A 13,284-nucleotide genomic window follows, 5' to 3' on the forward strand; every position below is an offset into this window, starting at 1 on the left:
GTTGTTTTGATAATGGCAAAGGAATTCAAAGTTAAGTTGTTTTGTGATCTAATGCACTTAATTGAGTGTTTCAGGATAGTCCTAGATGCGATTAGGTAGGTGGAAAACCATAGGGGGTGGTAACCCTATGCGGAAAGTCTTGGCAGGTCGAGAGCTTCAGGCAAAAGTCCTGGGGGGGTAACCCTAGGTGGAAAGTCCTGGTGTCGCGAACCGGTGAAAGACTGCACCAGCCGGAAAGCGGAAGTCCAGCAAAAAGTCTGGAAGCTTCGAACGCTGAGCAAAAGTCCAGTTGATCTGGAGGATCACACTGGCAACAGGTAAATCTCCTATGTGGAGTAGGTGAGGATGTGCTCCCCGTAGAGGGAACAGTAGGCGTCGGGTCGACCTAGGGTTTCCGGTTGGAAATTCGAAGTCAGATTTGGATAGTCCGATGACTGTCAAGTATATCTATCATACTGTTTCTGTGCTAACTTTGTTTTGCACAGTTTGTGTTTGGGACTAACACAATTTGCATGAACAAACGAGCAACTTAGACCTTGGATGAACAGTGTCTGAGGCGCCTCCATGGGGCTTGGAGGCGCCTCGAGAGCTAGCCGAAGCCAGCTGTCCAGAGACGCTGGAGGCGCCTTGGACCAGGCATTGGAGGCGCCTTGGTGCAGCTTGGAGGCGCCTTCATTAGGATAAAGTGCGACCAGGTTTGCGCTGATCCACCCGTGTGACTCGGCAGTCTGGAGGCGCCTTGGACAGGCTTGGAGGCGCCTCCAGCACTGTTTAAAAGAGGGACTCGAGCAGCAGCTTCCAATAACGAATTCCAAGCAATCTTTACGCTGCAAGCTGCCTACGAGACGATCCCGAAGTGCTGCAACAACTTACCGATGATCCGAAGTTTCAGTTTCCATTTTTCTGTTGTCGGTATAAAGTTTACTTACAGTTTATTTGTACTTAGCTTGTAATAGATTTTATGAAAAATAGTTGTTGCCCACCGTAAACGCTCAACGAGCGTGGGCCTTGGAGTAGGAGTCGCTCAAGGCTCCGAACCAAGTAAATAGCTTGTGTTCGTGTGTTGCTCTTTTCTTTACTTAATTCTGCTGCATTTACTCAAACGTTATTAAAGATTTCTGAATCGAAATTAGTGAAAGCCACGATCACTATTCACCCCCCTATAGCGCTTTCGATCCAATAGATTGCAGACCGATCATAATTTGGCTATAACCTTGTGCTCCATTTGAGATTCAGGCTGTTCTTTATACCGAAACATAGCTGACTTCAAGATCTATAACTTTTCTTCAGATCTAACAGAGAGAAAGCACTGTCTACCCTTGCTAAATGGCACGACCGTGCCTCCCAACCGTGGGTTCAACTGGACCTCTATCCAGATTGCAGACCAAACTTTGAACCACCATAACTTTCAGCTCGGTTCGAGCCAGGGCTCGATCCAAGTATTATATTGAAGCTAATTTGAAGATCTAGAACTTTGGTTCAGGGTGAATCATGAGAAAACATGATTTAATGGGTGAAAAACCTAGTTTCGGACCCCTGTAATCCTGGTTTTCCTGGGCAGCTTGGAGGATGTGAGAAAATATTCCAGACATGATAAGTTTAAGTCCCCACGTCATTAGTTTGTTTTATTTATTTATTTTCTTGATAATTTCTTATTACTCAACCGATCCTATTTTTATGGATCTAGTGTTAACCGATCCTATTTTTATGGATCTCGTAGACTTTGCTCTTATCATTTGTGGTGTATTTAAAGGGTCGTAGAGGCATGTAGAAGGTATCTCGATGTAAGGTTTTCTTTCATAAGTTAAGTTTCTATTTGTCCTATTCTTCTTATATATTCCTGTGCGCTGTGTGCTTTGGGTGTGCTATTCATCGATTCTAAGCTAACATCTGGTATCAGAGCTTTGGCAGTATAGAACACCCAAGAATCCACTATTCCACAAAAATATCTGACATGCCATAAGTTGCTACGAAGGAGAACGACGGAGTGTCATTTCCTTATCTGATGCTAAGCCCTCATAATTACACATGGTGGGCAATAAAGACAGAGGTGATTCTTGATGCCCAGGGAGTCTGGGAGGCGGTGGAGCCAGTGGAAGGAGCCCAAGTAGATACAGAGAAAGACAAAAAGGCGCGTGCATGCATCTTGCAATGTATCCCCGAAGACATCCTTCTCTAGATTGCAAAAAAAAAAGACGACGAAGGAAGTCTGGGAGAACCTCAAAACGAGGTACCTTGGTAGTGATCAGGTGAAGAAGGCACACGTACAAACGTTGAAGAGCGAGTTTGACGCCCTTCGGATGAAAGAGACCGAGACGATTGATGAGTTTGCTGGCAAACTCAGCGTTATGAGCAGCAATTTCTCCACTCTTGGTGCCATGCTTGAAGATTCCTCTTTGGTAAAGAAGTTGCTTGATTCTGTCCCTAATAAGTTCTTCTCTATTGTTGCTGGTATTGAGCAGTTTCCTCATCTTGAGACGATACCATTTGAGGAGACTATTGGGTGACTGAAGGCGTACGAGAAATGAACACTACGATTATGTGATAACACCAACGACACTAAAGGTGAGCTCATGCCACAATGCAAATGCGACAGAAGGGGAGCAACGTGGACACTTCGTCAGGAGGCAAGGGACGTGGGTCCAGCAGCCCTAGTCATGGCAAATGGCGTGGCCATGGGCGGGGGTGCAGTCGTGGCCGTGGTACGCCGAGCCAAGACAGTGCAGGAGGCACTAGCAGCAACGGTACAGGCACTCGTGACAAGAGCCGTATAAAGTGTTTCAATTGTGAGAAAATGGGGCATTATGCGTCTGAATGCTACAACAAGCGTCGTGATGATGAGGCTCACCTCACTTGCACCACCGATGAAGAGCCAACACTGATGATGACCATGTCCCACTAGGAGCCTGACACTAGGCATGAGCGGCAGGATACCATTCTGCCCAGTGAAGATAGGTTGCTACTGGAGATGTACCGTGGCGTTAATAAAGGAGATAAAGACGTCTGGTACCTTGACAACGGTGCCAGCAACCACATGATTGGCCATCGTGAGAAGTTTCAAGAACTAGATGAAACCATCACTAGGAGCGTGAGGTTTAGTGATGGATCAACCATTGAGATCATGGGCAAGGGGACGGTTGTGTTCGAATGCAAGAATGACGATCAGAAGGCTCTCCATGAGGTATACTACATTTCAAAACATTGTAGTAATATCATAAGTCTCAGTCAATTGACAGAAACTGGGAATGAGGTGCACATGGAAAGAGATACCATGAAGGTGATTGATAGGAGTGGAAAGCTCTTGATGCTGGTAAAGCGAACACAAAATCTCTTGTACAAGATAACCTTGAAGACATTCAAGCAAGTCTGTCTCCTAGCAAGCCTAGAAGACCCAACCTGGTTATGACATATAAGGCTCGAACATGTAAATTTTCATGACTTGAAGCTATTAGGGGAGAAGAAATTGGTGGTTGATGTGCCTCCATTGGCACAGCTGAACAAGCTTTGCGAGGTGTGTGTGATCGCCAAGCATGCAAGGTCGCCATTCCCGTGCCAAGCAAATTGTAGAGCGGAGAAGACGTTGGAACTTCTCCATGCTAATATTTGCGGGCCAATCTTACTATGTACACTAGTCGGTAACAAGTACTTTCTTTTGATTGTTGATGATTTTACAAGGTGGGTGTGGGTGTTTATATTGGCAACAAAGAATGATGCATTTCGAGCATTCAAGAAGTTCAAATTTTTGATGGAGAAGAAGACTGAATACAAGATCAAAACACTTCGGATAGACCAGGGCGACGAGTTTCTATCCACAGAGTTCACTCAGTTCTATGAAAATGAAGGAATCAAGCGACATCTCACGGCTCCCTACACACCCCAACAAAATGGTGTTGTGGAGCATCGTAATCGCACCATGATGGCCATGGCAAGATCTCTCCTCAAGGGTACACATATGCCGGCAAGGTTATAGGTGTTGGTGCAGCAAGTATCTGACGATCGACCGTTGTTTTGATAATGGCAAAGGAATCCAAAGTTAAGTTGCCTTGTGATCTAACATACTTAATTGAGTGTTTCAGAAAAGTCCTAGCTGTGGTTAGGCAGGTGGAAAATCCTAGGGGGTGGTAACCCTAGGTCATAGGGGGTGGTAACCCTATGTGGAAAGTCTTGGCGGGTCGAGAGCTTTAGGCAAAAGTCCTAGGGGGGGTAGCCCTAGGTGGAAAGTCCTGGTGTCGCGAACTAGGTGAAAGACTGGACCAACCGGGAAGCAGAAGTCCAGCAGAAAGTCCGGAAGCTTCGAACGCTGAGCAAAAGCTCAGTCGATCTAGAGGATCGCACTGGCATTAGGTAAATCTCCTGAGTGGAGTAGGTGAGCACGCGTTCCCCATAGAGGGAACAGTAGGCGTCCGGTCGACCTAGGGTTTCCGGTTGGAAATTCAAACTCAGGCCCGGACAGTCCGACGACTGTCAAATATATTTATCATATTATCCATGTACTAACTTTATTTTACAGGGTTTGTGTTTGGGACTAACACAATTTGCAGGAACAAAGGAGCATCTTTAACCTCGGATGAACAGTGTCCGAGGCGCCTCCATGGGGCTTGGAGGCGCCTCGGGTGCTAGTCGAAGCTAGTTGTCCCGAGACGCTGGAGGCGCCTCAGAGGTCACTAGAGGCGCCTTGGACCAGGCGTTGGAGGCGCCTTGGAGTAGCTTGGAGGCGCCTTCAGTGGGATAAGGTGTGACCAGATCAGAGCTGATCCATGCATGCGACTCGGCGGCTTGGAGGCACCTCGGACAGGCTTGGAGGCGCCTCCAACACTGTTTAAAAGGGGACTTCGACCAGCAGCTTGAAACAATGAATTCTAAGCAATCCTTACGCCACAAGCTGCATACGAGACGATCCCAAAGTGCTACAACGACATCCCGACGACCCGGAGCTTCAGTTTCAATCTAGTTGTTGTCGGTATAAAGTTTATTTCAGTTTATAAGTGTACTTAGTTTGTAATACTTTTTCATGATTATAGTTGTTGCCCAACATAAATGCTCAACGAGCATGGGCCTTGGAGTAGGAGTCGGCCTAGGCTCCGAACCAAGTAAATCTTGGTGTGCTTTTGTGTGTGTTCTTTATTTTATTCCGCTACTTTATAACTCGATAGTTTTACGAATTCGAAAAAAGTGAAACAACGAGCGCTATTCACCCCCCTCTAGCGCTTTCGATCCAACAATTGGTGTCAGAGCTGGGTCGCGTTGATCTGGTGCAACCACCAATCACGCAGTTTTTTTTTCGTGGTATTTTTAGTTTTTACGGAGTTAATTAGAATTAGCTTAATAGCTATATTCTAATTAATTTTTCAAATCGGTTTTTGCTCGAGTCTGGTGCAACACCACTCGAGTTCGCAAATTCTTAACTTTATTTCCTGCACTGCTAATCCAAGACCTAGTCTTGGGATATTCCTATCTTTTTTTGTTGTTGCATATCGCTAATGGCCCAACAAGAAGGTTTCAGCACCGTTCGCCCCCCACATTTCTTCGGAGAAGACTTCGGATATTAGAAGGGGCGAATGGAAACTTTCTCAAGACACAGTTCGACACGTGGATGATTATCAAGACTGGACTACAACTGCCATCCGACGAAGACGACAAGCTGACACCCTGCGAAAAATGGGAACCAACCCTAATCAAGAAGGTGGAAGCTGATGCTAAAGCAACTTGCACCCTCCAGTGCGGACTGACCAAGGAGGAACTCAACAGAGTTGGACCATTCTCCAATGCAAAAGAGCTTTTGGAGAAGCTGATCGAACCCCACGAGGGCACCTCCGACACTAAGGTAAGCAAAAGAGATCTCTTGTTCAATAAATTATATAATTTAAAAATACAGGAAGACGAGAGGGCCAGCCAACTTCACGCTCGTATACAAGACATACTAAACTCCCTCCACGCGATCGGGCAAAAGGTCGAGAACAGGGACATCATAAGGTACACACTTAATGCTTTTCTGAGGAGAACATTTTGGGCATCAATGGTAGATGCCTACAAAGTCTCCAAGGATTTATCTTCAATTAGATTAGATGAATTATTTTCTGAATTTCAACTTCATGAGCAGACTAATACACAACCACCCGAGAAAGGTGTAGCTTTGCTTGCAGGTACCAGTAGAACACGCGAACCAAGATCACGACGGAGAACCGAGCTGAGTTAGAACCAGAACCAGACTCAGACGATGAAGACGACGAACTAACAACCGAACTCGTGAACTTGGTAAAGAAACTCTACAAGAAAAAGAAGGGCTTCAACAAGAAAGATCTAAAGAAGACAGTCCAATCAAAGGAGGGTCAACCGAGCTCGAGGGTCAAGTTTGAGGTGACCTGCTACGGATGCAACCAGAAGGGGCATATCAAGGCCAACTTCCCTAATCAAAAGGATGCAAAGAAGCAAAGAAAGAAGAAGATACTTAACGCAACCTTTGAAGAATCTTCAGAAGAGGATACCGACGACGAGCTCGTACAGACGAGCTTCTTGCCCTGATGGCCCGAGACCAGATCGATGTGTCAGAGAGCGAGAGCGAGAGTGAGTCAGAAGCAGAATCGGAAAGAAGCCACGGATCCGTATCCGTTTCCGAAGGTCCCGATCCCTATGTGAGTATCCCTCGACTTAACAACCTAGTTAATTATTTGTTACGAAAATTAGCTAAGTCTAATCTTAGAATTAAGTCACTTCTATTGGAAGTAGCTGTCCTTAAAGAAGTGACTAACTCCGAATCTTTGACTGAACCAGTTCAGATTGGAAACTCGAGTCAAGTCCAAAAACTTGAGGAAGAGAATTCCAGCCTAAAAACACAGGTCAAGGATCTGGAGAAAACATTAGAACGATTCTCTTTGGGTTCCAAGAACCTTGACCTATTTCTTGGAACACAAAGGGCAATTTACAATAAAACTGGACTAGGATTCAAATCGAAAAAGAAATATAAATCATATCTATCACTTATGCAAAGAACAAATAGAAAAATGGTCCAAGCATGGGTCCCCAAGTCCAACCTGATCAATTAAGTTGGACTTGGATAATATTGGGTCCCTAAGGATCAAATACATTACTTCGATAAACCATATCGAGGCTATAATCCAGGGGGAGCTAAAAGAAAAATAATAAAAGTAAAATTAAAATCAAATAAAATAAATTAAATTCAAACTAAATCAAAATCCAAAGGAAGGCTCTAGAATAGCAGGCACCTCCGAAATTAATCCACCCGATAAAAGTAAACAAGAGTAGACTACCCAGCCGGGTAATTAAGGTTAGATTAAAATGGGCTAGGTTTAACTTGACCCACGGTACTGGTGAAGTATTGGATGATAGTACGTTGGGGAAACTTAGTCATCACATATCTAGGAAGATATGGCTTTGACCTGGTGCATTTGGCTAAGTGGAACTGACCGAAGCTACCCTCTATGGATCCTAACCAGTTAAACCAATGTTTTGTACTAAGTTCAATGGGTAGGACTATTTGAAAAACCTCAAAGGCATGGTTACTTTAATGATGTCCTTGTGACTCACCATAGCCCAAAAGTTTATCCAAAGAATACCCACTTATTGAACCCAAAGCTAAACCTAAATATAACACAAAGTTAAACTAAACCCTAAAATTGAACTTAATTCATCTCACATATATTGTAGGATTACCTGATTGAAAATTTAGATCGGGTGAGATGACTAACAACAACAACAACAACAACCAAACCTTTTCCCACTAGGTGGGGTCGGCTGTATGAATCCTTTTACGCCATTGAGCTCTATCTCCTATTATATGATCATCTATATTTAAATCAATTTTATCTTGTTTTATTGTTGCTAACCAAGTCTTTTTTGGTCTTCCTCTTCCTCGTTTGATATGCATGTTTATCATAGATTCACATCACCTAACTGGAGCATTTATTGGTCGTCTAAGTACATGTCCGTACCATCTTAAACGTGTCTCTCGAAGTTTTTCCTTAATAGATGCAACTCCGACTTTCTCTCTAATGCTCTCATTTCTTATTTTATCCATCTTCGTATGTCCACACATCCACCTTAACATCCTCATCTCTGCAACTCTCATCTTTTGCTCATGTGTTCGAGTCATAGCCCAACATTCAGCTCCATATAACATAGCAGGTCTAACTGCGGTTTTATAGAACTTACCTTTAAGTTTAAGGGGTACTTTACGGTCACATAAAACACTTGACGCTCCCCTCCATTTCACCCATCCTGCTTGTATTCTATGTAAGACATCTCTCTCAATCCCTCCATCATTTTGTACAAATGATCCTAAATATTTAAATCTCTCGGTTCCGGGCAACTCGTCCTCTCCTATCTTAACAGTTGTTTAATTACTTCTAATATTACTAAACTTAAATTCCATATATTCTGTCTTTAATCTACTAAGTTTAAAACCTTTTCCTTCTAGTGTTTCCCTCCAAGATTCTAGCTTAACATTTACTCCTTCACGTGTCTCATCTACCAAAATAATATCATCTGCAAACAACATGCACCACAGTACTGTGTCTTGAATGTACGCAGTGAGTTCGTCCATAATTAGTGTAAAAAGATAGGGACTTAGAGCTGATCCCCTGATGTAACCCTATCTTTATTGGAAATGCTTCAGTTACTCCGCCTGAAGTCTTTACTCTGGTCGTTACATCCTCATACATATCCTTAATTAGTTCAATATATGTTATGCTAACACCTCTTTTTTCTAAAATTCTCCATATAATTTCTCTTAGGAGTCTATCATAAGCTTTTTCTGAGTCAATGAATACCATGTGTAGATCTTGTTTTTGCTCCCGATATTTTTCAATTAATTGTCTAAGAAGATGTATAACTTCTATTGTCGACCTTCCAGGCATGAACCTAAATTGATTTTCTGTCACTGTGGTCTCCTTCCTTAATCTTTTTTCTATTACTTTTTCCCAAAGTTTCATAGTATGACTCATTAGTTTAATACCCCTATAGTTTGTACAATTTTGTACGTCTCCCTTATTCTTATATAAGGGAACTAGAGTACTTATCCTCCATTGATCAGACATTTATTTCATTTTCAATATCATGTTAAATAATTTTGTAAGTCATTCAATACCTTGTTTCCCTAAGCACTTCCATACCTCTATCGGAATATCATCTGGTCCAACGGCTTTTCCATTATGCATCTCACTTAAAGTTTGTTTTACTTCTGAAGTTTGAATTCTACGATAAAAATTAAAATTCTCTCTGCTCATTTGACCTAATTAAATTACCTAAGTTAAGTTGGTCACCTAAACCTTCATTAAAAAGTTGATGAAAATACCTCTTCCACCACACTTTTATTTCTCCATCGTCTACTAATACCCTATTACATTCATCTTTAATACATTTTATTTGGCTAAGATCTCTTATTTTTCTTTCTCTCACTTTAGCTATTCTATAAATGTCTCTTTCCCCTTCTTTTGTATCCAATTTTTGATATAACCGTTCAAAAGTTTCATTTTTTGCTTCACTCACTACTTTCTTAGCTTCTTTCTTGGCTATTGTATATTTTTTAAAGTTTTCCTCGTTCTTACAAATATATAATTCCTTATAAGCTATTCGTTTTTCCTTCACTTTCTCTTGTACTTTCTCATTCCACCACCAAGATTCTTTGCTTAGTGGTGCATGTCCCTTTGACTCACCAAGTACACTCTTAGCTACTATTTTCAATTTTGATATCATCTTATCCCATGTTGTATTAGAGTCATTGTATATTTCACCTAATGCTTGTACTCCTACCTTCTCCTTAAATATATGTTGCTTCCCATCTTTTAACTTCCACCACTTAATTTTAGGAATTGTATATATTTTCTTTCTAATGATACTATGTTTGAGGCGTATATCTAACACTACTACCCTATGTTGGGTAGTTAAGCTTTCTCCAGGGATGACTTTGCAATCTTTACAAATCTTTCTATCTTTCTTCCGAACTATAAGAAAGTCAATTTGCGATTTATTATTCCCACTTTTGAATGTGACTAAGTGTTCTTATCTTTTCTTAAAAAACGTATTAGCTAATATAAGGTCATATGCTATCGCAAAATCTAATATAGTTTTCCCTTCCTCATTCATTGTTCCAAATCCATAACTCCCATGTACTCTCTCATATTCCTCATTTTTCACTCCAACATGCCCATTTAGATCACCTCCTATTAAAATCATTTCATTTGGTGGAATATTTTGTAATATTTCATCTAAGTCCTCCCAAAACCTTGATTTGGTAGCTTCATCTAATCCTACTTGTGGTGCATATACGCTAATTATATTCATAGTTTCTTTCACCACTATTATTTTAAGGGCTATAATTCTATCCCCTTTTCTAACTACTCCTACAACTTCATCCTTTAACAAACTATCTACAATAATACTCACTCCATTTCTTGCTTTACTCTTTCCAGTGTACCATAACTTAAAACCCGAGTTTTCTATCATCCTTGCCTTCTCACCTGTCCATTTTGTCTCTTGTACACACAAAATATTAATTTTTCTCCTAATCATCATATCTACTACCTCCATTGATTTACCAGTGAGAGTTCCTATGTTCCATGTTCCAAATCTTAGATTATTAGTTTTCCTATCATATTTGTTCTTATCTAACCTATGGAATGAGAACTCTTGCCTATTTAACACTACACCCAAGTTCTCATGGAGATGTAGCGGTCTTTGCTGAGACGTTATAGTCGGACCCTGTAACACGAACTCTTGCATATTTATCACTACACCCGAGTTCTGGAGATGTAGCGGTCCTTGCCGAGACATTACAGTCGGACTCTGCAACGCGTTCCTTCCGGGGAACAACCTAGCATTAGCACAATAGTTTAATGGATTCATTCATTGAATTTGTCATAGTTTGACGCTGGCTGGCAACCTAATGCAACCCTCCTCCTTTATCCGGGTTTGGGACTGGCCATGACCGATCATCATGGGCGGAGTTGGGTGAGATGACTAAGAAATAAAAAAAAAAAATTAAATTCGTAATTAAAAATAATTCAAAATTAAATTCGTAATTAAAATTAATTAAAAATTAAATTCGTAATTAAAAATAATTCAAAATTAAACTCGTAATTAATTTTCAAAATTAATTAACTTAAATTATTTTCAAAATTAATTAACTTAACTTATTTTTCAAATTTAATTAACTTAAATTATTTTCAAAATTAATAAACTTAACTTATTTTTCAAAATTAATTAAGTTAAATTATTTTTCAAAATTAATTAACTTAAATTATTTTTCAAAATTAATTAACTTAAATTATTTTCAAATTAATTAACTTAAATTATTTTCAAACTTAAATTTTCAAAATTAATTAAGTTAAATTATTTTTCAAATTAATTAACTTAAAATATTTATTAATTAATTAACTTAAATTATTTTTAAAATTAATTAACTTAAATTATTTTTAAAATTAATTAACTTAAATTATTTTTAAAATTAATTAACTTAAATTATTTTTAAAATTAATTAACTTATTAATTAACTTAAATTATTTTTCAAATCAATTAACTTTTTTTGTGTTCTCTTACTCAAACCTAACTTTTAAACTAACTTTAAAAAAAAAAAGAGGGGTCACATAGGCGCCCAGTGGAGGCGCCTCCCACACTAGGGAGGCGCCCAGTGGAGGCGCCTCCCACACGAGGGAGGCGCCCTTAATCATGGCGGGAAATTTCCCGCCGCCTTAATCAAAGGCGCCTCGGATGGTCTCCGAGGTGCCTTAAGAACCATATAAGGCGCCTCCAACCCGAGATTTCAGAAACGAACAGAAGCCTTTATGTTCGTTCTTTCTCTTCGCGATTCCTCTCCAAAACGTGCGAAATCCTCCCCTAAGGCGCCTTCAACCCTTTGCAACTCCCTCACCCCCTCTACAATGCCTCCTAGGTATATCTTACACCTCCCTATTGTTTTTATTTGTAATTATTCTGCATTTTTTTCTTATATTGTTAAAAATAGGAAACGTCGCATTATTGATCCTACACCAGCTAGGGCCCCTTCCACGGACCCTATATTCCCCTCGAAACAGAATAGGATAGATTTTGCTAGGTTTACCTTTGAGTCCATTAAACCTAGATATATAGGTAGACATTTTTTGCCCAATTTTGTATCCCTGCAGTCCAAATGATAGATTTTTATCATTTAAGAAAACTGGTTGACTGCAATACCATAGTAAATCAAGACGTGTGTGCCCAGTTTTATCACAACCTTGAAAAGGTTGATGATAGCACCTATTCCACCAGAGTTTGTGGCACTGACCTTCAGTTTACTCCCTCCCTGCTTCGCACTAGCTTAGAGCTTAGGGAGTCTCAGTGTACATTTTTGTGTTACCCGAGTAGGGAGCTACCTTACGGTGATCCCTATTCCCACATTACCTCAGATGACATCTACATGCATTTTTTTGGGGAGGAGAGACCCTTTGGCCTGACTGAGTTCAGGTCTATTCTTCTTCGAGTTCAGGACTATGTTATGTACAGAGTCCTGACAACATGCATCCTGCCCATCACATCTCAAGACATCTCGAAGATGAGATCATCCCACTCATTCTTTTTGTACGCTCTTAGTCAGTGCCTTGATATAGACATAGCACTGCATTTGTTTCATAACATCATTCATGCATCTAGTATAGTTACATCTGAAGTGATCCATATGCCTTACTGTCATATCCTGACCGAGATATTCTCCACCTCTAGGATAGACACTCCAGAGGGACACTCATCCCACTTACTATATATGATGAGTTTGGTCAGCGTAGTTTTAGATTAGCGGGTGTAGAGGTCACTACCGAGGGGATTTTGGCCTGGAAGGGCCGACCACCGCCAGTCACTGCTCCTGGTGCTCCAAAGGCTGAGGACGTACCAGGTGAGTGTGAGGAGTGACCCGAATTCCTGGCAGAGGAGTTTTTCGCAGATCCTTCCACCTCTGCCGGACCCTCCACATCAGCCGGGCCTTCGACTTCGGCTCCTCCTTCCGTCGAGGACAGACTTACTCAGCTCGAGATCCAATCCATTCAGATGCGATGGGTTGTGCTAGATAGCCATCGCTTTCTCCGATCTCTCCGATCCGAGATAGCTGCAGGGTTCGCGTCTCTCCGAGGTGAGATACGGTGCTAGGGACAGCCTCAGCCGGCACCCGAGCAGCCTCTTGCACCACCTCCAGCTGACGACCCTCCAGCTGATGATCCCGCTCTTGATGATTCTGCCTTTTGAGGCTATCACTTGATGTATCTTGGGCAGACACCTATTTGTCTTCTCAGATTGTATTAG

General features: G+C 41.2%; 1 protein-coding gene across 1 annotated transcript; it reads left to right on the plus strand.

The window, feature by feature from the left end:
• The first annotated feature begins 2,300 nt into the window (after positions 1 to 2,300).
• LOC122048290 lies at positions 2,301 to 3,970 on the plus strand. The gene is made up of 5 exons (XM_042609883.1): positions 2,301 to 2,503; positions 2,597 to 2,744; positions 2,903 to 3,125; positions 3,237 to 3,364; positions 3,446 to 3,970. The coding sequence occupies exons 1-5, from the start codon at positions 2,301 to 2,303 to the stop codon at positions 3,968 to 3,970; spliced, it is 1,227 nt and encodes a 408-aa protein (XP_042465817.1).
• The last annotated feature ends 9,314 nt before the right edge of the window (positions 3,971 to 13,284 follow it).

Source organism: Zingiber officinale, chromosome 2B (assembly GCF_018446385.1).
Source record: "Zingiber officinale cultivar Zhangliang chromosome 2B, Zo_v1.1, whole genome shotgun sequence".
Classification (NCBI taxonomy): domain Eukaryota; kingdom Viridiplantae; phylum Streptophyta; class Magnoliopsida; order Zingiberales; family Zingiberaceae; genus Zingiber; species Zingiber officinale.

Excerpts from the sequence above, each read along its gene's own strand:
- LOC122048290 (XM_042609883.1), top strand. The coding sequence starts at position 2,301 with ATGAAAGAGACCGAGACGATTGATGAGTTTGCTGGCAAACTCAGCGTT. Across the intron at positions 3,126-3,236 it reads ATCAACCATTGAGATCATGG|AAACTGGGAATGAGGTGCAC; the intron begins GCAAGGGGACGG and ends GTCAATTGACAG. Across the intron at positions 3,365-3,445 it reads CCTTGAAGACATTCAAGCAA|CTATTAGGGGAGAAGAAATT; the intron begins GTCTGTCTCCTA and ends CATGACTTGAAG.